The 26,680-nt window shown below is 58.5% G+C and overlaps 1 protein-coding gene across 28 annotated transcripts in view; it reads right to left on the bottom strand.

Annotated features, from left to right (window-relative positions):
* NCOR2 (nuclear receptor corepressor 2) overlaps positions 1-26,680 on the bottom strand; it is a 213,348-nt gene that overhangs the window by 58,878 nt on the left and 127,790 nt on the right. For 27 of the 28 annotated variants that reach the window (XM_064578226.1, XM_054510566.2, XM_054510568.2 and 24 more), the window contains 4 exons: positions 25,030-25,128; positions 10,222-10,343; positions 8,747-8,919; positions 6,657-6,719 (listed from right to left, as the gene is read on the bottom strand). In XM_064578226.1, coding sequence (XP_064434296.1) covers positions 6,657-6,719; positions 8,747-8,919; positions 10,222-10,343; positions 25,030-25,128 — 457 coding nt within the window. The remainder of the gene's footprint in view (positions 1-6,656; positions 6,720-8,746; positions 8,920-10,221; positions 10,344-25,029; positions 25,129-26,680) is intronic. The other variant, XM_064578231.1, reaches the window with a different exon arrangement.

Genomic DNA, 26,680 nt, shown 5'->3' with positions numbered 1-26,680 from the left:
CCCCCTTCCAGGAAACGCAGTGGCTCCCCGACCCCAGCCAACCCCTTCCAACCCTGAGGCGTCCTGTTCCCTCCATGAAAAGCACAGGCCGCCTGCAAGAGGGGCACATCCTCACCCCTCCTGCCCGCTGCCATTTTCCAAAAGAAACTCCAGTTTGTGAAACAAAATTTTCTGCCCAAAACACTGTCGAAGGAGAGGGGGGAAAATCCAGCAGGCTTAGTCCTGAGTCACGGCACTTCCTTCTTTCAGAAACCCCAAGCCCCGGGTGGGCTGGACACGGACTCAGCCATTCAGCTGGCAACCCTGTTGGGCACCGACTCTGTGTCAGAGCTTCCAACACTCTGGCCAATCCTGAAATCCCGTCAGGATCCTGGCTAGACAACTTTGTGCCTGAACTTTGACTTACCTTTTTCTTTCCATTTATGCTTTTGAAAATAAGCCCTAGTTTCAGCAGCGAGAGCCACAAATCATCCACAGGATGTCAAATAGCCACCTCTCCCCCCAACACACGCTCCAGAAGACACTCAAGATGAAAAGAAGTCACCTGTGTGTGACCTAATGTCGCCTGGCCCACCACGCTGGGAAAAGGCCACGTGACACGCTCAGCGCCAGGTTTTCCTACAGAGCAGAGCGCGCGCTCCCGGGGCGGAGCGGCTCCGGTACCCGCTGCGCACATGCTGCCTCATCACTCAGCCCTCCGGACCTCGGCTCTCTCGTCTGCAAAGCGCAAGTGCGTGTGTCCCCGTGCGTGCACACGTGTACGTCCACACACATGGAACACTCGCTGGTACGGTAACGCGTGCAAAGTGCTCAAACCGGGGAGCACCTGCCACGTGAAAACGCGCATCAGCACTGCTGTGTGAGCTGCCAGGCGCCGTCCCCGAGGAGTCAGCAGCTTGAACGCGGACGAGCGCATTTTTCTCCTGGGAACGAAGTGAGCTGGTGCGTGCCTCACTGTATCTTCAAGGGGGCTGACAAGGAGCAACAGAGGGGCCCGAGCCCGCCCCGGAGTCTGGTCGCCCCCTCCACCCCGAGGTCGTGCAGAAACCCGACTTTCTCCTCCTTCCGAACCATCACACGCCAGAAGCACCCGGGTTGGGAGGCAACATGCCCAAGATGTGACTCCCCCATCGCAGCCCAAGAGCGGCAGTGGCTCCCCACCTGCGTTGGCCCTGGGGAGCCGCACTGTCCCTTCGAACGGCCCTGATGCCGCCGCCGCCCCCCTACGTCAGCCTCCCTCAGGCACCCACTGAGGGCTGGCCCTGTCCCCTTCTGGGCCCTCACTGACCCCTGCACCGGAGGTGGCCCAGAGCACTAACCACTGCACCGCGTGCCCAGTCCCGGCAGAGCCCACAGGCTGCTCCTCGTCTGCGGTCCCTGCAGCATGGGCAGCAGGAGGCTTTGGCGACCGACACGTACGTGGGGAGGGCCTGCTTTTCCAAGCTCCGTGGCTGGGGGCTCACACCTCCTCTCCCTGAACCTTAGCCTCTTCATCCGTAAAAACTAATTAAACCAGCCAGTGTTCACAACAAGCACTTCGGAGGTGCAAAGCCATTAGTGGTTTCTAAGTGGTGGGGGCTGGGGGTGAGGGGGGCGAGTGCTGCAAGCCCAGGGTTACTGAGAGAGAGTTCTGGGGTTGGCCTCAGCTCCACCCTGCCCGGGAGGCTTGCCCGGGGCCACCTCCACTCTGGGCGGCTCACCTTGCCTCTCTGCCCTCACCAGGCGGGCCACCTGAAGCCAGGGAGGGGCTGGCAGCATGGAGCTAGGCCGGCGCCTGTTCCTGGCCCAGAAAGGTGTGAGCAGGGGCTTCCCCACCCCCTCCACAGCTGGCACCCTGCCCACCAGAGACGAGATGCTGGGGACCAAGAGGAGCTGCCAGCAGAGCCCCGGGCCTCCCGCAGAGCTGGGTCAAGACTCTGAGCCAGGCCAGGCTGACCTTTCCCAGGGGAACCAGAGCCTCACATCCCAGCCCAGCGCCTGGCCTGCCCCTCCTGCCCAGCATGGCGCGGAGCCTGAGGGCGGGCAGCCAGCTCCCCGGAGCTGCCGGGTTCCTGGGGAGGCTGCTTCTTGCACATGCTCAGTCCCTCCTTGGTGTGCGCCCCGGGGCAGGCAGCCCTGACTCCATGCACCCGAGAAGAGAAAGTGCCCACCTGCCCACCCAGAACCCTGCAGCTTTGTGTCCCCTGCCCTACCCCCTCCCCATGCTATGAGAATAACAGCCAAACTCCATCCCACAGCTGGTAAGGCCAGGATCCCAACAGCCTCTCCATCCCTTGCCTCTCTCCCCCTCACTCTGTTTCAACATCTTCTTACTTGACCACACTGGCTTGCCATAAGGCCTTTGCACATGCTGTTCCTGCTGCTGGGATGCTCTTCCCTCCCTCATTATTTGATTTTTTAAAAATATTTTTATTTATTTATTCATTTACTTAGCAAAAGAGCTTGCGAGCAAGCGCACACACATGAGCAGGAGGAGGGGCAGAGGGAGAGGGAGAGAGAGAATCTTAAGGACTCTGTGCTGAGTGCAGAGCCCAACGTGGGACTCGATCCCACGACCCTGACATCAGGACCTGAGCTGAAATCAAGAGTCGGACACTTAACCGAATGAGCCCCCCAGGCGCCCGGTGCCCCTCCTTATCTGATTAATAGTAGCCAAGCCATGGACTAACTCATTCAAACCTCACAGCAGCCCCATTCCCACTCTGTAACCAGAGTATCTGGGTTCAAACCCCAGCTCCACCAATTAAGAGCTGTGTGACCCGGGACAGCTCACGTAACCTCTCTGAACTCTGGTTTCCAAATCTGAATAAAGGAACTAAGAACAGCACTTGCCTCGCACCCAGGAATACTGAGAAGTACCATGCAGTGTTACTTACTATTGTTTGTGCTCTGGGTGCCAGCCCAAGGGCTCCTACCTCGGGGGAACCTTCTCTGGCCTTGTGGAACCTCCTCCAAGTGTTGTTTTACACCTGCGTAGCAGGTCACTCACCTCCAGTCCACTTCCCCAATATGTGCACAAGGAGCCAGGGCTTGAACTCAGCACGAAGGGCTCCAGAGTCGCTGTATTGAACTGTGGGCCTACCACTTCTGAGCGCCTACTGTATACTAAGAACTGTACATTTATGGCTCATGCCTCCCTTACGATGCCCCCGGGAGATGGCGTCTCAGCCACATGCTAGAGTAGGAGCGAAATGAGGCCAAGACAGGGACGGGGCAGGCCAGGGTCACACGGCTGAGGGACGAGTGAGAGTTACAAATGGTGATGGGGCCCTCAATATGCCTGATACATTGCTGCCCTAAGCTCTTCTGGGTTTTGTTTCGTTTTTCACAGAACCATGTTCCCTCCAAATTTCATGTCCACCTGCCACCTCTAAAGGTGACCTTATTGGGAAAAAGACTCTTTACAGACATGAGATCACCCTGGATGAGGGTGGGTCCTTATAAGAAGAGGGAAATCTGGACAAAGACACACAGAGGGAAGACAGCCACGTGAAGACAGAGGCAGGGATGGGAGCCATGTGCCCACAAGCCAAGGAACGCCAGGGACCGAGGCAGCCACCAGAGGCTGGACAGGCAAGACAGGTTTCCTTCCTAGAGTCAGAGGGAACGTGGTTCTGCCCACACCCTGACTTCGGACCTCTGGCTTCCAGAGCTGGGAGAGAGCGCCCTGCTGTTCTTTCTAAGGCCCCCTCTGTTTGTACCTTGTTAGGGAAACTCACACAGTGGGCGATATTCTAATTCCCACCAGACCGATGAGGAAACAGAGGCACAAAGAGGTTGACAGACTTGCCTGAGGTCACAGAGCTTTTAAAAGGCCTGGTTTCTCTCTGGGGATGGCTGGGGGGGGTGTCCTCTGTAGCTCAACCTTCCAGGCCAGGCTGCTGGAAGTCTTCTGGGATGCTCCAGGTAGGCTCAGCACCCCCAAGACCCTGGGGATAGCTGGCTGCTTGCTTCCCTGGGCTGCCCACGGGAGGGACCAGGCCGCCTCATCTCTGGGTACCCCTGCCCTGCACAGGGTGCAGCACTGGGTCGATGGGGAGGCTGGGTAGCAAGAGGAGCGCATGCCATCTGCCTGAGGCATAGCTGCTTGAGTGCCTTCCTGGGTTGCTGAGGGCTGGACAGGGGGCTCCACGACATCCCCAGCCTCCCCACCCCTGCCCATGCTGGAGAGCAGTCGCTGGGACTGCCAGCACCTGCCTGCCCGCCCCGCCCCCTCCCGCCGCCTGGAACACACAGCCATTAGCAGCCACCCTGAGCAGTAATTGTCCAGATTGCTGTAATTCACGGCAGACGAGCACGCTGGCGCTCATCGCATTATTACAAATGTCACTGAGCAGGGCCTTGGCGTGCACAGTCCCCAGGGGGTTCTCGCACTGCCGTCTCTGTGGGCAGGACCCAGGATGAGCTCACTGCCGCTGTGAGGACCCAACCTTGAGACAGTGGGGCACACTCCCGTCTCGGCTGGTGAGTCATCCCGGCCGACCTCCCATTCCCCAGATCTGCCCTTCCCAGAGGGAGAGAGGACAGCCGCCAACTTGGCCAACTCCCGGTTCCCAGGCAACAGGGAGGGAGCCAGGGATGGAGCCGCCGTGACAACAGAAGACACTCGGGGGGGGGGGCAGTGAGGGGCATGGGAGCACCGGTTGGCCGTCCTGGGACATGCGCATGGAGCCCCTCGCCGCCCCAGTGGGTGGGGTGGGGTGGGGTGGGGGATGCCGGGCGGTATCGCTGCCAACAGCTGAGATGCAGGGGTCTCATGCGTGATTAAAAAAACGTGCAATCCTCCACAAATGTCCCGGCGGCTCTGTTCACGATAGCCCCAAGGTGGAAACAAGCCCCATGACCGTGGGCCAACGGACGAATGAATGCATCAGCAGGACGGGGGCGGGGGGGGGGGGTCCCTCCACGCTGTGCAACAGAGCTCAGCCATAAAAAGGAACAAAGCCCACACACTACAACGTGGAGGAACTTAGGAAACGTGAGGCCGAGGGAGAGAAGCCAGACACAGAAGAGCACGTACTGCAGGATTCCATTCATGTAAATGGCAAATCCACAGACGGAACGGAGATGAGTGGATGCCAGGGGCTGGCAGGCCTTGGGGGCTGGGTGTGACCACTTGTGGGCACCGGGGTTCCGTCTGGGGTGATAAAATGTTCTGGAACCAGGAAGAGGTGAAGGTTGCACAACACTGAAAATACTTAATGCCACCGAACTGTACACTTTTAAATAGTAAACAGTAAGTTTTATGCTATGCGTGTTCTGCCGAAATTACATAACAGAGAGGAAAAAGCTCACACGCGCTCAGGGAAGCCTCCTTTGCACCCAGTAGTGCAATCCATCCTGGAACCACACGGTGGACAGAGGACAAAGGAAAGCAACAGTGCAGCCCCCTGTGCCCTGCAGCTAGAGACAATGCCTAGGCCCCCGCGTACTGCACTGCTGAAAACCTCTCATCTTCCAGGGCCTCGGTGGGTCTCGCTCCGGGGCGGGGAGTTCGGCAGGGGGGCCTGCGGCCTCGGGAGGGCGGGAGGAGCCTGCTCAGGTCTGGGGCTGCTCCTAGGTGGTTTCTGAAACACCAGGGCAGAGCACTCAGGTCACACAGCAGCCCCTTCCCAGGGTGGAGGGGGGCGCCTGGAGGCCGCCCTGTCCTCACACTCGCCTGCCCCCGTGCACCCGGGGCCTTCACAAAAAAGGCCATTTGTTCCCTCTGTGGGTCACGACCTGGAGCTCTGGGCACAAGAAGCTGCACGTCAGCGGTGGGGCCCTGTGGGGCCAGGGGGACGAGAGCTGGAGGCCCCGCTAGTCACTTCCTCCTCTGTGAGACAGGATGGAAACAAGAGCCCCTCTGGGAGCTGGAATCAGAGTAAATGAGAGCAGGCAGGTAAACAGGGTTCAGGCGCCGCCCGGCCTCAGCCTCCCTGTCAGTGTTGGGCACGGGCGAGGGAGGAGTCGGCCCAGAGACAAGAGGAACCCACGTGGCTGCAGCCCCGACAGCGCAGGACCCATCCTCAGGGCCCTCGATGCTTGTTACCTCCGGTTCCTCACGGCCAACGCGGATGCCCCTCCCACTTCACGGAACGGGAAACTGAGGCACAGAGACAGGTCACTGAGCCAGGAAGGGAAGGACCCTGCTGTTCTGGCTCCAGTGAACACAGAGCTGGCTTCTGGAGGCGGATGTGAGGTCAGCACTACCTCACATGGCCTCCAGCCGCCTCCAGGGACATGACACAACCGAGGGGGGGACACAGCTTGACTCTGTGACCGCACCGCAGTGGCTGCCGGCAAGCTCTGTGCCTCCCCTCCCAGACGCCCAGGTGTGCTATCGCCAGGATCTACGGGGCCGCAGCCTGCTGACCCCGGAGGCGACAGAAGCTGTCCACTGACCCGTGTCCACAGCATGAGCTGCACGGTTTCGGAGCTGTGCCTTGATGTCCCCCTGGGGACACACTGTGGAGCCTGACAACGCAGCCACTGAAGGGCAAAACTGAGACTCCAAGGAAAAGTGACCAATCTGAGAACGCCCGAAAGCAGAGCCTGCCCCTCCAGACGGCACCAGAGCACCTGGTTCAGGCCTGATGTGCCTCAACCTCCCCAGCACACGAGCTTCAGGACCTGGATGCCAATCGAGATGGGTCAGAGCCCCCAGAGACCCTCACCTTTCTTGGCTGTCTCCATCTCTTCTTCAGTCCAGCGAGAACTCTCATTCATCTCCATCGAAGCTAAAAAGGAAGACGGGGTGCATGGACAGCAGTCCGAGGGGCGGTCCAGCCTCCACACAACCCGCTGGGATGGGGGTGGTGTAATCAGCCCAGTTCACGGGCGGGGACACTGAGGTGGTCCAGGGCCTGGACTGTGAGAACGATCTCTGCATGCACTTGGTTGGGGAGAGGGTGACCTACCTGAAAGCATGGTGACCGCATGAAGGTCAGGGGAACAAGGGATGTGAGCTTTGGATGGGCAGGGACCTCATCTGAGCGTGGACTTGTCAGTATGAGTGATTCTTTGCTGTTAAATCCCTGGTTTTAACCCACTAGATGCCAGTAGTCCCCACTCAAACTGTGACAATCAAAAATGGTTTCAGACATGGCCAACTGTCCGCTGGGGCTTATAAGGTCCCTCATTGAGAATGCTACAGGGTGATTGCTATATTCTCCCCCAACTCCCCCTGGTCAGGATGAAGCTTTAGAAAGGGGGACATGGCTCCCCTTGACATCACACAGAGTTGGCCAGGCCTCTGCTGTGGCACGGTTTTTGGGTCTCTCCTCCAAGTCCCCCAGATATGAGCCCAGGTCTTGCCCTGCAAATTGCTTAAGACCTCATGAAGAGGGCAGACATGAGGGACCGGCTTCATGGACTCAGTGCCTGGAACAGCACCAGGCCCGGAGTATGTGCTGGCAGAGGCCAGCTGACCAGTGGAGGGAAGTTCCAGCAGGAGGGAAATGAGAAGGAACAGCTCAAGCCGAGAGAGGGGAGATGGCCCCCACCCTCCCCCCAGGGCAGCCTCCCCCTGAGAAGGAAGAGCTCAAGCCGAGAGAGGGGAGATGGCCCCCACCCTCCCCCTAGGGCAGCCTCCCCCGAGAAGGAACAGCTCAAGCCGAGAGAAGGGGGAAAGCCCCCACTCCCTGCTGCCACAGCCTGCCAATCTGTGAGACCTCACGAACTTCCCCCTTCCTTCCCAAGGGATCCTCAGAGAGAAGCTATGAAGTCTGAGCTCAGGGTGGGGGTGCTGGAATAGACCGCTGGAGGGCCCGGGGTGGTGTTTTACACCCAGCAGACTAGCCCCGACATCAGCCTGGGGCCCAAGAGGAGTTTCCCAGAAGTTAGGTCCACCACTGCATAGGCCTCTAGGCGCCAAGGGGCAGCCAGCGAGAGCCTACAGGATTCACATGAAATTTGTGGCCAACGGGGCTGGGCTTGAATCCCGGTTAACTCCCCGACTATGGAGGCAACATCTTTTCTCTAAACCTCAAACAGCCCATCTATGAAATGGGTACAAATTATCTCCCACAGGAAGAAGGGACAGGTGTCTGGCACGGACCCTGGGTGTGGGATAGGGGGCACCTGTGAGAACGAAACATCACCTCCAGCAACTCCCACCCTGGGAAGGTACTCTGGTGGCTGGGGCCTCAGCCTGAGCACTCAAGGTCCGGGAGGGGGGCTCCCACAGAGGTGGGAAGGTGGGGCCCCCCAACAGCCAAACTGGTACAGATGACAGACACACGTTGGCTGCCCCCCTGTGGCTGAACTTGAGAACTGCTACTCAATCCATCTCTTCCCCCACCACCCCCCACAACCTGAGATGGAGGGGGATGAGGCTCAGAGCACCTGGGGGTGGATGTCCGCTGAGCAGGAGAAACTGAGGCCCCACAGAAGTGAAGCACGAACCCAGAAGCCTACTGGGGCTGGGGGCAGGGTGGGGGGGCGGGTAGAGTCTGTGCCCAGGTCCTTCTAAAAAGGGGTGGTGGCTACTCAGCGCCAACCACTACCTGGCGGAAACGGGGGCCAAGCACGGCCAGATCTTCTGATTAAAGAACAGAACCCCAACTGGCAATCGGGATTTTTACGTGAACCCTCCCAGTTCCGGGACGCCAGGGCTGACAGCCACTGAGCCCTTCCCACACCCCAGCAAGCACTGTGTAGATGAGGACGCACAGAGAGGTTTAGGAGCTCGCCCCAGGCCACCTAGTGAGTCCGGAAGCTAAAGCGGGGATTCAGAAGCCACCGTCCTCCCCGGCCCGAAACTCACCCAGCTCAGCGCTCTGCTGCGGGGTGACAGCCTCCTCGCTGTTGGCCTCATTGGCCATCGAGCGGGTGATGCGGCCTTTGCGTCTTCCCTGGCTGTTGGCAGTTTTGCGGCCTTTGGAGGCCACTGCCTCCTTCTCATCGTTGTCCTCCCCAGAGGTGTCGTCCGTCTTCTCCCTGAAGGCCAGAGAGAGAGACAGGGATGGCTTCGCCTGCGTCAGGAAAGCAGACAGCCGCTGCAAGAGACCTGCTTTTCTTTAGCTCGAGGAGTGCTGGCTGCCAGGGGGTTTGTACCAGTCAGAGGCTGGGAGTCAGGGAAAGCTCGGGGTAAGGGCTGGTGGGCCGCAATCCGCAAGCCTTCTCCATGCACCAGACGAGGGGCCGTGGCGACCGGCTCTCCGCAGTGCCCCTGTATTTGTGCAAACCTCAGCTTTATATTCTCCGAAGGAGGGCTGGGGTCCGGTAGGAAACGGGAGAGCTACACACAGGCCGTCTGCAAGACCATCTCACACACCCAACAGGGAGCTGCTCTCTGCTACCCGTCCGCAAGACTACCGCACTAAGTGCATGGGGTGCAGGCCACCTCACTCCCCAAAGCACAGAGGCTCAGCGGGGCTCTAGAAACGGCACTTGCTTTGCTGCCAGTTATTACCAAGGGCCACTGTGCCTTGCAGTACACAAAAAAGGGAAGTCTCCTGCCGGGCTTCTGCAGCTGAGCCAGGTGTGTGGGGGTGCATGTGACCTCCGTACCCAGGGCTGGGGCTTTCTCAGAAGCCGACTCAGGAGGGTTGACTGTGGGGCCGCTTGGATTTACTGCCCCCGCCTCCCATTCATCTTCCCGAAGGCCCTGCCTGGACGTCTGGGGGACAGGGGGTAACGAAGCCAGATGTTCTCCGTAGCCACATTCCTGAGCCTCTTCCAGGTACCTGGCACGAAGCCGTGCCCGCCCCCCCTCCGGCGTGAATCTCCAGCTGGCTGTGCTCGGCACCCGCCCCTGGCAGGCACGGGAGGCTGTGCCTTGATCTGCAAGAGCTCACGCTGACAGCGATAAATCTAAAGGTGAGGGCAGGGGCCGCCTGCATACCTAGTCCTTCCGCCAGCTTCTCTGATCCCCCTTCCCCCGCCTGGCATCTCGGGAGACTTGGCGGAGGAGGGGGAGGAGATGAGGAGGCAAAGAGCTCCAAAGTCATTGCCTAGATTTATTAGCTCAGGAGTAGAGCTCAAATGAGCTATCAGTCTCTGAGGTCTCCAGAGGGTTTGAGGAGGAAAGGGCGGGCGGGAGGAGAGGGGAGGGGGCCGGGCAGGCTTCCGGAAGGGGGGGCTGTCAGGTTCAGACGGAGCCGAAAATGCCTCCCTTCCCGGCAGGCAATCGGTAGGTGCCAAACCGCTGTCCTCACAGCCTCAAGCGGGGTCGGGAGCAGCTCTGCACCACCTCGGGGGGCGAGGCCGGGCCCCAGCTGGGCGGCCCGGCGGCCTTACTTGCTCAGTTCCTCCTTGTCGTTCTCCACGTCCGGCTTCTCCTCCTCCTTCTCGGCCTCCTTGTCCTTCTCCTTCTCCTCCTTCTCCTCCTGGTTGCTCCGGGGCATCTGCTGTTGCTGCTGCTGGAGGGGGGGGGGCGGGGAGGAGGAAAAGAGTGAGACAGGTGAGTCTCCGCACCTGGGCTGAGCAAGCCCCAGCCACAGCCTGGGGTCCTGTAGCCCACGGGGTCTGGGGAGGCAGGAGTCCCAGGCAAGGTGTAGAAATCGGAAGCCTGGACTCCACTCCTGCGTCCTCCGTTTGGTGGCTGTGTGACCTCAGATGAGGATCTTAACCTCTCTGTGCTGATTCTGCCCCTTGAAAGCAGGGCTTTTCAGCATGCCTACACCTCAGCCCGGGGCCAGGAGGCGGAAATGAGAGCACCCTCACAGAACTGGAGTCTGGCGTAGGTGTTAAAGCGGGACTGACACCATCAACAGCACGGGGAGGGCCGCCGGTCGGCCTCTGGCCAGAGCAGACTGAGCACCAGGGAACCTGGGGACACATCCCTGACCAAGCTCAGGCCACCTCTCAGCCTGTCACCACATCTGCAGAATGGGCGGGCGGGAGGGGTGTCCTGGGCCCCGGGCCCATTTGAAGGTGCTTGCTGCCATGTCGAGGACCCACTCTTGCAACAGCTGGCTTGCTCTCCTCGCATCAAGGGGAAGCGAACCTCCACTTTAGGGGGAGATGAAAGGGGCTCACAGCAAACCAGCCTCCTCCCGAAGGCTCTTATTTCATCTGCCCAGCGGCAAGGCACATACGGGCCTGCCTGCCCCATCACCCTGGGCCGCTGAGCCTGCCCACGTCAGGACAGGGGAGAAAGTGAGGGCGGCCTGCTCCTTCCCGAGGTTGCCCGACTTCCTTTCTGCCCTGCCTGATTTCTTTTAAAACATACACTGATCCTCTCGGCCACCCCAAAGTGCTCCCTGCAGGCAACTGCCAAACCAGACCATCTTTCCGTGCCGATGAGCCAAGTGAAAGGAAAAGCCTTGCCACTGAAGAACCTTGGGCGCATGGCAGGGGTACGGTCACACCGATCATCAGACAAGGAGAAAGAAACCATGCCGATGGATGGGGGGGCAGGCGGGGTGTCGCTCCCTCCCTGCGTCTTTCCTCCGCATCAGGAACACACGCCCGTCCGACTCCGACACCCAAGGCTGCCTCGGCCTGCGACCCCCTCCCTAGACCCTCTCGTGGGGCTGGAATTTAGGAAGCAGGGGGGTGGGCGTTCTGCGGATGCTGGGGCCCAGAGCACGGTCTGCATGCTCGCAGGGAACCCTGCACTCTCTGAAGCTGTGGCAGCAGCTGCCCTGGGCCCGCCTGGCTTGGCTCTGCCTCCCCGTCTCCAAGAACCCCCTCTGTTCTGTCGGAGGAGGCAGGGGGCACGACGGCTGGACTTGGAGTAGCCCCTCCCCCCACCATGTTGCTGCCAATTTCCGGTGGCTGGCCCTTAAGTAGCCTGTCCCTCACCCCCAGAACCCCTCAAACACTAAAGCATAAACTTTCCGCCACCTAGGAGCTGTGGCACCTCTCACACCCAAAAGGCAAAGTCTCTTTTGGAGCTGTGGAAAGGGGGACAGCGAGGTTTCCTGGTTTGTTCCAACACAGCGTGCCCTCTGCACACTCACTGACGAGGGCAAGGGGGGGTGAGCAGGGGTCAGGGACCTGGCTCCAGGGCAGGAGAGATAGCGTGGCTGATTGGGGAGGGGTCCCCTGCCCCATGGGCCACCTGGTGTGGCTACTGTCTCCACCTGTCAGATTTGCTGACTTCTACAACACCTGGGAGCCTGACGCCAGGCTTTCCAGGGGCTTTCCAACCACAAGAAGCTTGGCATCTTCCAACACCTGCCTTCAGCTACATCTGCACTCAGACCCCCCCCGCCTAGGCAGCCTCACTCCAAATGTTTTCTTGCTGTCCCTCCCAACGGCCACATGGGCCCAACTCCAGGCCACCCTCTAGGAGGCACCTATCATCATTCCCTGGATCTAGCCTGGTGGGGCCTCAAAGCGCCCCGGGATCTCATCCTCCACAAAGCAGACCACTGCCCATCCCAGCACAGCCAGGAGGTGCAGCTCCCCCCACCCACGGGGGCCCAGCCCGCGCCAATGCCTCCTGACTAATAGGGGCAGAGGCCCAGGGGGGTCTGGATCTGTGCCACACTGAACTATGTCCCTTCCTGTGGCCCTCCCCCCTTGGAATCCTGGAGAAACCCCACTAGGAAGATGCCAACACTCTCCGAGGGCTGACTACATGCCTGACACTGAGCTGCGCACATTCTGTCGACTGGCTCCTGGCCTTCTGAATCCCAAGCACAGTGAAGAAGACGAAAAACCAAGAGTAACAGTGAGCTAGGGCTCCATCCACAAAGGCGGCCTGTCCCTGGCACCACACCAAACACCTTGCAAGTGCTATCCTGCTCCATGCCCTTAGCCAACCTGAGACAGGAAGGGTAGTGACCCACGTTCCCATCCTGCAGGGAGGCAAAGCCTCACGGTCTCAGAGGGAGGAGAGCTGATGGCCTGGTCCCGTGGTCCCCAAAGCCCTACTCAGAGTCTCTGACCAGAATCTGGGGCCTCGGGTGTGTGTGTGTGGGGGGGTCTTTGGGCGTCCCTGCCCCTTCCTACCTAGCCCACCCTGTCCCCCGTTCAAGATTCCTCGAGCCCCCACCTGAGCCTGGGCTGACCCGTAACCACCCCCACCCCTGAATCATCATCCACATCACAGCACGAATAACAAAAATCGCTCTAAGTGCCAGGCCCCAGGCACTGTTCTATGAACTGCAATCACCTCCTTTACCAACCCCTTCATTCTCCCACTTTACAGAAAAAGAAACTGAGGCACAGAGACGTCGAGTGACAAACCCGGTCAACGGCAGTGCCAGGATTCCAGCCCCGGCTACGCCCAGCCTCCTCTCCTGCCATCTCCGCCTGCCCAGGCGGGCCCCTCACTCCTCAGCTGGTGCTCTGAGCCAGATCCCCCCGACCTGTGCCCACCTCGCAGGGAGGCTCAGAGGAGTCCCCGTCAGCACTAGAGCCTGGTCACTATTCCCGTCCCTTCCTGCCCAGTGTGCAAGCCCGGTGCCAGACACCCGTGCCCCCGCCCGGACACTCCCAAGCCCTAAGCGCACGGGTGGGGAGGAGGGGCAGCGGAGCAACACCGCCATGGAGCCGTGGCACAGAGCCCCCAGATGGGCTCACGGTGCCCTGTGACCTGACCGCCATCTCCCTTGGGCGAGGTGTCCCGGCACGCCGAGCTGAGTGGCACTGGTGCAGGGGACAGAGGGAGGAACCCCAGGCCCATCCTGGCCTGAAACACGTTTTCCAGGGACAGAGGCTCGTCGGGCACAATAATGACCATCTGCCTGGCCTCCTGCTGCATGCAGGAGATCAACGGGCTGATTTAGGAGTGCTCCATTCACTCCAGATTTACGGGGCGAGACGGGATCCCAACTCACAGGCCCCCGCAGCCAGGTCAGTCTCCGAAAGCCTTCGATGGTCTAGGACAGCAAACGGAGGACGAATCACCCACTAGGCTCCCCGTCTGGACCTCAGGCCATCCACGGCTGTGGAACCGCACTTGCTGGCTTTCACGGGCGATTCAGAGCCAAGGTTCCCACTGCCTGATGGCCGCACACACAGGTCACCTGGGGAGCTCTGGGAAGTCCTGACGCTAGGGCCACGCCCACACCAATCACAAATCCCCAGGTTATTCTGATGGGTAACCAGGCTTGAGAACTCGCGCTTTAGACAAGGAGCTGACAAACTTTTCCTGTAAGAGGTTAGTTCTGTACGGCCACAGGTCCACTGGTTTCTGTCACAACTGCTCAACTCGACGCGGTCTGTAACTTGAAAGCAACCAGAATGTAAACAAATAGGCATGGCTGTGTGCCAATAAAGCTTTATTTACAAAATAGGGAGTGGGCCAGATTTGGCCTGAGGAGCCATAATGTGCCACCCCTGCCCCAGACTAGCGCTGCTCAATCTAGACAGTGCCCGAATCAGCTGGGGATAGTGGGAAAATGCAGATTCCGTGTGTCTGGGGTGGGCCTGAGCCTCTGCATTTCTAGGCAGCTTCCTGGGGAGGCTGATGCTGCTAGGTCCCGGATCACACTGAGGAATGAGGCTTTCAGGGATCCTTCTTTCACAAAACACACCAGGACCCTTACCATTGGTAGCAGGTGACACCTGTGGACCCGGGGATAGATCCGGAGGCCAAACTCCATCTCAAACGACTGTGGAGCTCAGGAGGAAGGGGCTACCTCTGCTTTTCAGACACGTCAATGGTCAGGCTCACGATGGGCTTCATGCCCAGTACTCAGTTGGGAACGTCCCTCCCAAACCACAGCACGGCTTTGCAGAAAACCTGACCGGATCTATGGTTAGCCAGAGCCATCAGTTCCGATCCCTGAGGGACCCCTGCTTCCGGAGCGCTGAGTGCAGGACAGGCAAGCGGCAACGGAGCCTGCACTGTGCTGAGCCCCAGGCCAGGGCTGCACGGAAAACTGCACGGATAAAAACACATCCAGACGAAGCCTTCTCCTCGTTCTGCCTGTGAGTTAAGGGAATCCTCCCAACAGGCCCGGGACTACCTCTGTTCTATAGAACAGGACACAAGGCCATGGAGAAGTCCGGGAGCTCGCCCCAGGTTGCACGGCATTTCCTAGCAAGATCCTACGGGCAGGTGCTGTGCCTGCTACCCGGGGCTGGGAGGTCACGGGCTCCCCCCGTTCAAGACAAACCATGCCACCACCTGTGCGTTCCCCCCACACTCATGCTCTGAGCCCACAAGGGGGACACCACGCCACCAAAAATGCGGTCCCCAGCCTTCCGGAGCTGGCGCCTCAGCTCACAGTGACAAGGAACTCTGCCAGGGCAGAAGGAGGCTCAGTGCCGAGGAGACTTCAAAAGGCACAGCACGCGGCAGATGTGGTGGCAGTTCTGCCTGCCCCACGGGGACAGGGAAGGAGGCCTCTGAGTGGAGTCCCCAAAGGCTTTCGGTTCACAAGGATGAGAGGGGACACTGCAGGGAGAGGACCTGCCTGGGCAAAGGCACGGCGACGTGAACACAAGCACTGTCCCTACTGCGCGACATACTGGACATGGCTGCCGAGCCTGGCCACCTTTCACCCCACGCTCAGACACAAGGCGGGCACCCTGGTGGTAGTGGACAACCGCTGAAGGCTCCCGTCAGCGGCGGGGGGGTGGGGGGGACAGGGGATGACGTCTTCTGCCCCATGTTGAAGGGCAGCTCGGCATGGGATTTAATCCTCAGATGACAGGTCCTCAGAAACGTGCCGTGAGAGCTTCCCCGCGACCCACAGCGCTGCCAGGAGCACCATCTCAGCTGCTCGCTCAACAAGCCCGTCACTGAGTAGAGACCATGCGCCCCAGTGAGCAAACCCCGAGAGGGGTTCTGTCCTCATGACACCTGCCGTCTCTTGCCAGTGGGGACGAGGGGGCCCAGGAGCCCAAGGCAGAGGGGAGAACTGGGGTCAGGGGTCAGAGGCAAGACACAACAGAGTTTTCTGGTCCTGGTGGCCCCCACCTGACCCTCGGCCCCCTACCCTCCTCATCCAGTCCGTCTGTCCCTCCTAGAGAAACATAGACAGGGGATGCCCCCTGAGTCCAGACAGAGATGTGCTAGAACTGGCTCAGATCAGCTCAAGAGAGCAGACTTCAACTTTCAAGGATTTTGCAGGGAAGTTGTTGAATGCAGCCATTACTAAAAACTAACTACATAACCTTACGGTTAAAGAACTTATGATAAAAACAAAGGTAACAAGTACTCAAAATGCATCACTTCCCAATTATTTGACTGCATAAATCCGTTATCCATGCTCTTGAGGTTATTTACATCAACTGCATCCACACAGCGGAAGTGGGATAGGATACGGCGCTGGGCACGCCCCCTCCCAGCTCCACCTTTGGTGACGTCACGTAGGTAGCTTAGATCAGGCACGGTGGGAGTATTTATACCACGGCAACTGTTACGTGCTACGAATCAGGGCCTCGCCCCCACAAGGCTGGTTGCTAAACACTCCCCAGCACTCCCCTGCAAACAGATGTGCCAACAAAACCCAAGTAGCGTTTAACACACACACACACCCATGACATCTGTTCTGCCTGCAGGGAGATGTGTGGTTGTGGCAGCCAAGGCTCTGGTTTGAAATTGTCGATCAGATCCTGTCCTGCAGCTGGGAACAAAATCGGTGGTCTGACAGACCACAAGGCCGTGGGATTTTTTTTTTTTAAGATTTTATTTATTTATTTGAGAGAGAGAGAATGAGAGACAGAGAGCATGAGAGGGAGGAGGGTCAGAGGGAGAAGCAGACTCCCCGCCGAGCAGGGAGCCTGATGCGGGACTCGATCCCGGGACTCCAGGATCATGACCTGAGCCGCAGGCAGTCGCTTAACCAACTGAGCCACCCAGGCGCCCCAAGGCCATGGGATTTAGCCCCGGCCTGCCCTGCTCACTTCATCCACTTCCCTTGGGGCCACTCCCCCTTGCCTCCTGGAAGATGCCACATTCACTCCTACCTCAGGGCCTTTGCACTCACTGCCTGGGATTCTCCCTCCAACTCTGCCTGGCTGGTTCCTTGTTATCCCTCAAATTTGAGCCCAAATGACACCTCCTCAGAGAAGCCTTCGAGGTCAGCTCCCTAAAAGCTGCCCTCCCTCACATCAGCTGTCTCCCGACATTCTGCAACCCTTCCTGCCACCTCAAATAATCACGCTAATTTACTTGTGCACTGCCCACCTCCCACACGGACCTGTCCGCTCTGGGGACCTCGTTTGTCGTGTTCACTGTGGAATCACCTAGAATGGGGACAATGTGAAGTCATGACACAAAGGTCTCCAACATGGCCACCACCCACCCAGGATGCCCCTTGAGCAGTCAAGCCCAAGGGGGCCCCTCCTGCCTGATCCACGCTGGCACAGACCCACACAAATGCTGCCCTTCTGGTAACTACTTCCCGACTCCTGGCAGCCCAGCTTGAGATGCCCGGATGTGGGGTCTGTCAGCCCCCCACCTCTCACCCCCCTGAGGTCCAAATGCTCCACACTCACATTTTCTGGGCTGGGCTCACATTTTCCATGTCCTTCTATGCCTTTGATGTGGTCTGCCTTGAACAGGGCTGGCAGAGAGCCAGGTCCCCCCCTGCCCCCACATCACGGCCCGTGAGAAGGCCATGTTTGTCTTCTCCCAAAACAGCAGCCCAGCTTGCTCGCTCCCTGGGGTATGGCCTCTCCTGGGAAGGAGACCACCCACCCTCCTGAGAACAGTGGTCCCTGGAATATGTCTGGGGGGCTACCGGCCCAGAGGGGCCTCCCACAGGTCTCTCGCCTCCTGGGCAGGAATTAGGGACATCTGCTCACTGAAGCCCTAGATCCAGACAGTCTGGCTCAGCCCGGCTTGCCCCCAGCAACGCAGAAGCGTCACCTCCTACAGGCCTGGGCCGCCCAGGAAAGTCGGATAGACCCCCAGGCTGGAGGCCCATCTGGGCTCCGGGCCATGTTCAGGACACGCACACCCACGCTTACCCAGCAGGCCGAAAGAAACACAGCCCCATCCGGGGTCAGTGTGGCCATATCTGGCCTGCCCCATGTCCCTGCCAGACTGCACTGGGGGGAGACCTCAAGTGATTTCATCAGCCCAAGGAGGGGCAGCCAGGCCCTGGGAGCCAGCCCCGACTGCACAGGAGCTGCCCCTCCCCCCGTGGACTGCGCTTGGCTGGGCCTGTCCTGGAACGGTCTTCCAGGTCACGCTGTCCCCCGTGAGAGCTGCCCCAGGCACGGGAGCCTCCGGAGTGCCTCAGCAACCAGAACAAGGTCACCTGTCCCTTGGCAAGGAGCTGGAAGAGGAGGCTCAGAGGAGCAGGAAGAAGGATCAGGGAGAGGAGGAAAAAGGGGGAGGAAGGTAGAGATGGAGGGAGAAAGGTGTGGGTGTGGGGAGGGGAGAGGGACACGGATGCAGGCACAGGGGGAAAGAGAGATACAGAGATTCACACGTGGGGAAAGAGGGAGACAGGACACAAAAAGGGAGGAAAGAGGGCAAGAGAGGGAGATCAACCCAGAAAACACAGGAGCCTGGGGTCAGTGAGTGGTCAGCGGTGGGAGCTGGACTGGGCCACAGAGAAGAGCCACAGAGCACAAGGACGTGCAGGCCAGAGGGCAGGAGGGGAAGTGGGGTCCCCTGCATATCCCCCTCAGACGCCCAGGAACAGGCCAGAAGGCTGAGTCCCAGCTGCCCAGGGGAGCACTCGCCCCCGGGGACACGCCCCCTCCACGGCACGGCCCCCCCCCATCGCCTGGAGGGCCACCGTGGCCCCTCAGTCACAGCCACAGCAGGGATGGGCCCTGCTGCCTGGCCCAAATCCGCCTCACACTCTCAGCTCCCCGACAGCCTGCATAGTTAGGCCGACTACTGACCACAGCATTCCTGGGCTCTGGTTCTGCAATTAGCTGGGATAATTCGGCCCCTCTGTCCATGAATCATGAACTATAAACCACTGTACCGTCATCTGCCTCAGCCCGTGATTCACCTCATAGACAGGAAGCTCGGGCTTGGGCCCAGCCCCCAAGCATGCCTGCCACTCAGAGGTGGGTCTCATGGGCCAGGGTCCAGGAGCGGGGAACTCAGCTCCCACCTGCCAAAGCTTAGGTGTGTGGGCTCCATCGGGGGTGGGCGTGAAGGGGCTGGCATTCCAAAAGTCTATGGCTTGGCCTGCATCTCCCTCCGTCAGAATATGGAGAAGTTTCTGGAAGGTGGATGGCACCCTCTGTTAAACACAGAAGTGATCCTGGTGCCCCAACGACCAGCGCACATGCCTGGCCTCCAGGGCTGAGCACCCACGCCGTGGATGCCAGGTGGACCTCACCTCTCTCGGGGCAGCCGTCTAAGGGTCTAAGCCCAGAGACACCCAATGACTGCTGCTTTTCCTCAAGGAGTTTTACATTCCACTTTTGTAACCACCCATGCTTTCAAACGTGACCATCAACATGGTAAACAAATGGCTTGCACAGGGCGAGTGATGAGGGTGTGACAGGACAGGGTGTCACCTGAGCAGACGCAGTGACGTCTTGCTTCACACGCTGTGGTTAAGCATTTGAGAAGGTCATGACCACTGGGAAGCATAGCTTGCAAATAGTAAAATGCACAGGGTTAGTCCCCCGGAGGGACTGGCCAGGTCCCTTCTGGAAGCTGCTTGCTGCCCCCGCTGCCGCAAGCGCCCCCCCAGCGGTCCATGCATGGCTTGTGGACTGAGACCTGGCCCTGTCTGCCCAGCGCAGGACACCTCAGAAGGGCCATTTCCGCTCATCTCCCCTTCGGGGTCATCTCCTCCTGCCCCCATCTGCCGGTGAGCCTGCACCATGCCTCAACTTCCCCTTCTGCCACCCTGCTCCCTCCCCCGCCCCTCCCACTCCCCCCACCAGGAAACCTCCCACAGGCTAAGGTTCTGAGTGGTCCAGACCAGCAGCCAGTACTGCCGGAAGCCTGTCAGAGATGCGGGCTCTCAGGCCCCATGGAGGGGCCCGGCCCAGCAGTCTGACTTTTGACAAGCCCTCCTGGTGGCAGCTGGGAGACCCTCAGCTGGACGCCAGCTCTGTCTCAGGTGCGTGACTCAGCCTGGAACCCCAGAAGGGGACAGCCTGGGGACACTGACTGCAGCAGGAGCAGGCGGTGGGGTGCCCTACGTTCTGGGAAGAGTAACTCCCCGCCACCAGCGCCGTGGGGTCCCCTCCTCCCCAGACGCGGGGATTTGAGCCCAGGACCCACTGAGACAGGAATGGTGAGGAGACAGGCACGGGCGAAGACATCAGGGCCATCCCCCGTCCCCAGGCCTGGGCTAGGAGCCGGCCAACTCAGAAAATGCACCTTCTCCGAGGTGGCGGTGGGACCGCCCAGCCGAGAGAAGGGTCATCAAACGCACTCCCCAACACCTCGAAGCACCCCTCACACCCATCTCAGGGCTCTTAACCAGGACAGTCTGTGAGGTGTCAAGACAGCCGTGCTCGGCTGATGCCCTTGCTCTGGCTTCCTGAAAGAGCACGGTCTGATCTGGCCCCAAAGGCAGAACTTTTAGTCCGGACATGCAGGAAGCACTCCACACATGCCCTCAGATGAACACACAATCCTGGGCATCGGACGCCTGGTGGGGAGGGCCCATCAAGGGGCACCTGTTGGGCTGAGAAGCTGAGAGGCCCCTCCTGGCCCACCTTAGCCACGGTGTGGCCCCAAGCCACGGGAATCACAGGCAGGCACCATAGCCTCTGCAGCCACTGGCCACCTGGAAGAGGGCGGGGACATGCATGGGGCTGGGGGAGCGAAGAGAGACTGCAAGACAGCCAGAGAGGGGGAGACAGCCCTCCATGTCTCCCAGAGCAGAGGAGAACTAAAAGAGATGGGAAGAGTTTCCAGCTGCGGGCTCCCAGAAGCCAGGTGCACGTGGGGCCAGGAATAGACTCCCAGTGAGTGGAGATGGAGACCCAGACGGGGCTGGGGGCGTGATGCAGATGGGGGCTCAGTGGGGCGCGTCCCACCCACAGCGAGGTCCATCTGCTTCCTGATGCAGCAGGGCCTACACAGACCGAAGAACACAGGCCCTACAAGGTCAGTGAGGGACAGCTTCCAAAAGACGAGCCACATGGCCAAAAGGTGGCAAATGGGATCACCAGGGTCTCCCCTCGGGCTCCAACGGCAGATTGTGCTGAGTTCGAATCCTGAATATGCCACTAAGAGCAGGTTCCTCACCTCCCGGCACCTATAAAGCGGGCATGATGGCAGTACGTCCCCCCCGTAAAGTTCTGAGTGAAAACGCACCCGCCCCTCGCACAGGTCCTGGGGCTGAGTGAACGGCCAGCAGCATCACTGTCCCATCACGCCGCAAGGCCAGTGCCCGGCAATTCTGACAAGGCTCCCCTGTCTCGCTGGCCTCCCAGCGTCTCCCCAACAAATACTGGCTGAAGACGACCTACGTCTTCCTCCAAAACTAAAGGGACCCAGGAAGGTGGGGCAAGCCTGACTTGCCTCCCATGCCAGGCTGCGGGAACCCCTGCTCTCCTCACTGCGACATGTATCAGCAGGATCACGGCCTTTATAAAACCAAGCAGAAATAAGGAAGCTCAGGCCCCACCAGTAATTGCATCTCAGATTAATGAGAGGGGCCGAGGGACCTGTGTCTGCCATTTATTTCACTGTCACAGGGCAGAGAAAAGACTTACAGCCCCAGAGTCAACACTCGGGTTGACCCGTTTATTCCGTATTTGTGAACAGGGCCGGTGGGCAGTGGTGAGGGCGGTGGGTCTGCCTGGCACAGAAGCCCTTCCAGGACGTGTGTGTGCATCTCTGTCGCTGGAACACCAGCAGCCCTGGCTGATGAGAGGGAGGGGAGGGCCACCACGCCGTGTCCCAGCTCCCAGGAGACAGGGGCCTCCCGCCCTGCTTCCTCCCATCTTTCTGCGAGAGGCAGAACACAGAGGCATCCTTTCTCCATCCTGGGAGCCCCAGCCTGAGGCACCGGCCTGAGCAGAGAGCAAAACCTCACCGGAGAAGCAGTGCAGACACTATGGCTAATCCAAGACGACGCAGACAAAAAGAGGAAACCGATGTTTCTCCTCTGCTATACAATATTCCAGGGCTCCCCAGCGCCCCGGCCTTGCATGGTCTGGCCTCTGCCCCCAAGTCACACACAATCCCCTCTTTACCTCCACCACCCAAGCCTTACCATGCTCGAATCCAGAGGTCTTACACTGGGGGCCGAGGACAGATGGACAGCAAATACGATTAAGAGCACACTTACCACGGTGAGCACTGAGTAACGCATTGAATTGCTGAATCACTCCACTGCACACCTGAAACTAACATGTTAACTACACTGGCATTATAATTAAAAACTTAATTTAAAAAGAAAAAGGGCAAACAGGAGTTGTTTGGCCTATACAGTCAATGCCTTGTTGTTGTTTTTCATGCAACCTAAGATGGAAAATTCAGGCAATTCCACATAAATCCAGATTTCCAGCTCATCCTCAAAAATCGGCTCTGGCAGGATGAGGACCCTTGGCCAAACGTCAGCGGGGTGGACCCAGGTCACGAGCTAAGCCAGCTACAGGCCTCACCACTCCCTGCTGCCTCTCACGGAAGCTGAGGTCAAGTGTGAGCTGCCATGTACCCTCACATTTGTACTTCTGTCTTCCACAGAGTAGAGAAACGACGCTAGTCACTCATCAAACATGAGCAGAAGATTTGTCTCCAATCCTTCATTCATTTAACACCCTGGAAGCTGTTAAGACCCCTGCTCCAAAGACTCTAAAGGCACTATGCTCTCTCATACCCCAGTGCCTTTGTACCTGCTGCTCCCTCTGCTGGGGACACCCTCACTTCTGTTCTTGTCCATTGAGGAGTCCATTTTTGAGGGCCCCGACTCTATGGAGACTCTCAGACCGCTGGCCTGCTATCTGGGAACCACCTATGTACTCTGGTCTATACAACCAGCGAGGAGCTCCCTGTGCCCACACACAAATATCCGATAAACAGAATTAACACCACAGAATAAAAGGCATGGCAGCCGAGACCAAAGATGAAGGACGCTGACACCCCCAACCCTCCCATCCGGGACTCGTCTGGGGATACCCCCCCTCACTAAATGACCTCAACACACACAAGTCCTCATCTCCCTCCAGGCAAACATGGCTCTCCCCATCTGTCAGAACTCTTTCTTCTCCAGAGCCCCTGGCCCAGCCACCTGGAGGGGCCTCATGAGCCCACCCACAGTGACCCCAAAGAAGCAAGGGGGCGAGTGAGGGCACACACACTGGGAAGACTAGCAGGAGAACTGGCACATAGTAGGTGCTCAAGAGATCTCTGATGACGGTTTTTAAATAAACCTAAAGGCCTTTAGCTCCCCTTCTATTTTGCCACAGTCCCCACCACTCCCTACTGCCTTTCATGCCTCAGCATATTTATGCTCCCTGCCTGGAATTTATTTGAGTTTGTGCTTCTCAGTCTAGAAAATTCCTGACTGCACTTCCATTTCTAAAACACCACAGCTGGGGGTGGGAAGGATGGGGTGGCGGGGTGATGGACACTGGGGAGGGTATGTGTTATGGTGAGTGCTGTGAGTTGTATAAGACTGATGAATCACAGACCTGTACCCCTGAAACAAATAATACATCATATGTTAATAAAAATACATAAATAAAAATAAATAAAATAAAATAAAACAAAACAAAACAGCACAGCCGGGTCTTTGGAATTAAATAGCTTCAAGCCAGTAAGACTTGCTTTTACACATCTGTTAGATGGGCAATCAGGCTGGTCAACCGTGGCCACACAATGCTCAAGGAAAACCCTATCCACAAACCAGACACAGCCACCCTTCAACGCCCCAGCCAAGGAGAACCAACACTCAGTCCCAACCATTTATGCCTGAGTGCAGTGAGGGGTTACTTATTCTCCTCTCAACAAACTTGTTCCCTTAATTACATGTAGCTTAGCCAATAGGAAAGTGGGTCCACAGTGTAGAAGCACAATTCCCAGAAGGCAAGAGAGGAGAAGAAGGATGCTGGTTAAGAACCCATCTATGGGACTCGACTGCAAAGTGCCTCACGGTGGGCACCAGGACCCCACTGGAGATGGCTGAGAGCGATGCCTCAGGACCCTGCCCTGGCCAGCCTGGGGAAGGGAAGACGCCAACGTCAGGGAGAAAACCACAGGACCTTCTCATCCCAGGTCCCGCCACTCCTGGCCTGCAACACTCTCCCCTGGGCGACCCAGGCCAAAGGCCCCCGGAAGGATGCACCTCCACCAGCTGCAGGCAGCACCCAACGGCAGTACCCCCAAGCCGTCTGCCCGTCCAGCCCAAATCCCTCCTCCAACAGCGCAAGCCTACCTCCTCCGGGAGTCACGTGCTCCCAGCACCTGCCCTGAGCTGATTTTTAACAGCCTGGAAGTGAAGTGAACCCATCCCCTCCCTCTGTCTCCCAAGCACTGATCGATCACCCAGGAGCCCCCTTTCACCTGTGTGCTACAGACCCCCACTATCTTCACCATTATTTGCCAAACATTGTTTAAAACCAGCTCCTTGTTTCTCCAACTCAGAGGTCAGCATTTTCTGGAAAGGACCAGACGACACATGTTTTAGGCTTTGCAGTTTCTGTCATGACTACCCTGCTCTGCTGCCATAACAGAAAAGCTGCCACAGTAATATGGAAATGAATGGACATGGCTGTGTGTCAATAAAACTTTATTCACAAAAGAAAGGGTGGGCCAACTTGGCCTAAGAGCCATAGCTTGCCAAGCCCTGCTCTCACGTAAATAATCCCTCGATCTCATCCTAAACAGTGACAGCTGACAAACTACAAGTTCATGTACTGGCTATTTTCTGTTTACAAATATGCATAAAAACAACACAAAGAAGCCACAAATATTTTTAAATGTTGAACTTGTTAACCAGTCCAAGTCAGGCAGAGAACCCAGTCCTTGCTCTGGGCATGTGACCCTTTCACCACAGGGATCATGATTCACCAAGCCAGGAGTTCTAGAATTTCCTAGGCTGAGAATGGAAGTGGTCTTTCTCCTAGCACTCCTCTCTGCTGCTGGGGTAGCCTGAACACCCCCAGAGAGGGTCTCTCGGCCACCACGGAGGGGGCTCAAGCTGAGGGAGCCTGCTGCAGAACAACACGTGCAGATGGTCACCGCCCATCTTGCAAACGGCCTCGGAGCAGGCCGGGGACTGGTCCCAAGAGCCAGCACCCCGCCCCGCCGCTCACCTGGCTCTTGCCGCGACGTCGGTAGCTCCTCCTCACCAGGCTCTTATAGTTCTCGTTCTTCTTGGTCAGGTAGTAATAGAGGACACACTCAGCCACAGTCTGTGTGACAGAAACAGAAAAATGCTCTGTCCAGCGTGGGTGGTCAGAGCCGGGGGCCAGGAGCCAGAGATCTGGGTTCAAATCCTGCCTCCTCCACACAGAGCGGGGTGCCCCTGGCCAGGTCACCGTGCCTTCTCACCGGAGTAATGGGGATGCTCGGAGCACGGACTTCACAGAGCAGTCATGAAGACGGAGCCCTCAGGAACCCCTACAGAGGTGCTACCTGGCCCCACTGTCCCTGCTGCTGTCTAACCGTAACGACGAGGTGGTCGCCTGCCCTCCCCGGGCCCTCCGGCTCCCAGCTGGGCAAACTCAAAGTCGGCCCCGACCTGGGCCTGGCTCTCCTTCCTCTCAGCGCAGCTCCTTCTTCCCGAACACCTGGGGCCCCGGGTAACCTCTTCCAAGCTTTGTGACCCAGCCGGACTATAATGTCCCCAAGCGACTCTTCATCTCTTGGAACATTTATGATTTTCTCTGCCCTGATCTTTTCCGCACCCGTCTGGGTGTGAACCCTGGTGTCACTTGCTAAGTTAGCGACTGGCCCTCCCTGGAATCCCACCACGTCCTTGCCCAAATGGGAGCAGTAAGAGGACATCCTCAAAGCAACCAGACGCAACATGGTTGTGCCTGCCACCTGCAGCCACGGGCCAACTCCAGGTGACAGCTCGCCTCAGAGGGCTGTTTCGTCAAAGCTGCTGGGTACAGAGGCAGGCTGGGCCTCAAACCTCATGGCCTTTGCCACCTCCAGAATGCACGTGAACAGAGGCTATTTCCCACGTAAACCTGGCCCACACACGAGGTCCACACAGCAGTTGAGAAAATCGTCTTATCAGATGCCAGTATTTGTAAACTGGGCAATGTGGGTGTCTGACTTCCCCTTGAACAATTCAGGGGAGCGCCTTCCTTCCATGCTGGACAACAATGGGCTGACCCTAAGCAGCAGCTGTCCCTGCAGACGAGCACCGGCTGGCCGGCCCACCGAGCTCCCACTCTGCTCCAAGCCTCACTCAGAACACACCTGTCCCCAAAGGCATGGGGGACCATTGGCAATCCCTGCTTCAGACCCTTCTGGAAGCTCTATTTAAGTCCTATCCTGAGCAGCCTCTTACCAAACTATACCATAAAGTTTACTCTCCAGGGTAGAGATTCTGATTCCCCGTTCCCAAGCAATGCTGCTCAACGACCAGCTTCTGAAAACCTTGCCTCCATCCCTGGGAAGCCCTGACCTAGAGCCTCCCAGACTGTCCACACCCCCAGCACGAAGCCATCATGAAGTCAGAAGAAAGGCTATTTATAGGGCTTGCTTCCCCATGCCGGTTTTTCAGGCATGGAGAGATTCTGTTTCCCTACATCGCCCCATCTCCCTCCTTCTATGGTTATCCGCTCATTAAGGGCAGATGCTAGGGACAACTGCTCAACTTTAAAATAACCGCCTGGCTCATGCCCGGACAGCCCTCCCTCAACTGAAAAGCATGAGGCCTGCAGCAGCTGGGCAGATGCCCCATCTCTGGCAAACCTGATTCAAGGGAGTGTGGTGTAAAACACCCAGGAC

This window comes from Mirounga angustirostris, unplaced genomic scaffold, assembly GCF_029215605.1.
Source record: "Mirounga angustirostris isolate CCGP_5_RB_7025 unplaced genomic scaffold, mMirAng1.0.hap1 SCAF_14, whole genome shotgun sequence".
Lineage (NCBI taxonomy): Eukaryota > Metazoa > Chordata > Mammalia > Carnivora > Phocidae > Mirounga > Mirounga angustirostris.
The sequence above is the reverse complement of the archived record's forward strand: the minus strand, read 5'-3'. Positions and strand labels throughout refer to the sequence as shown.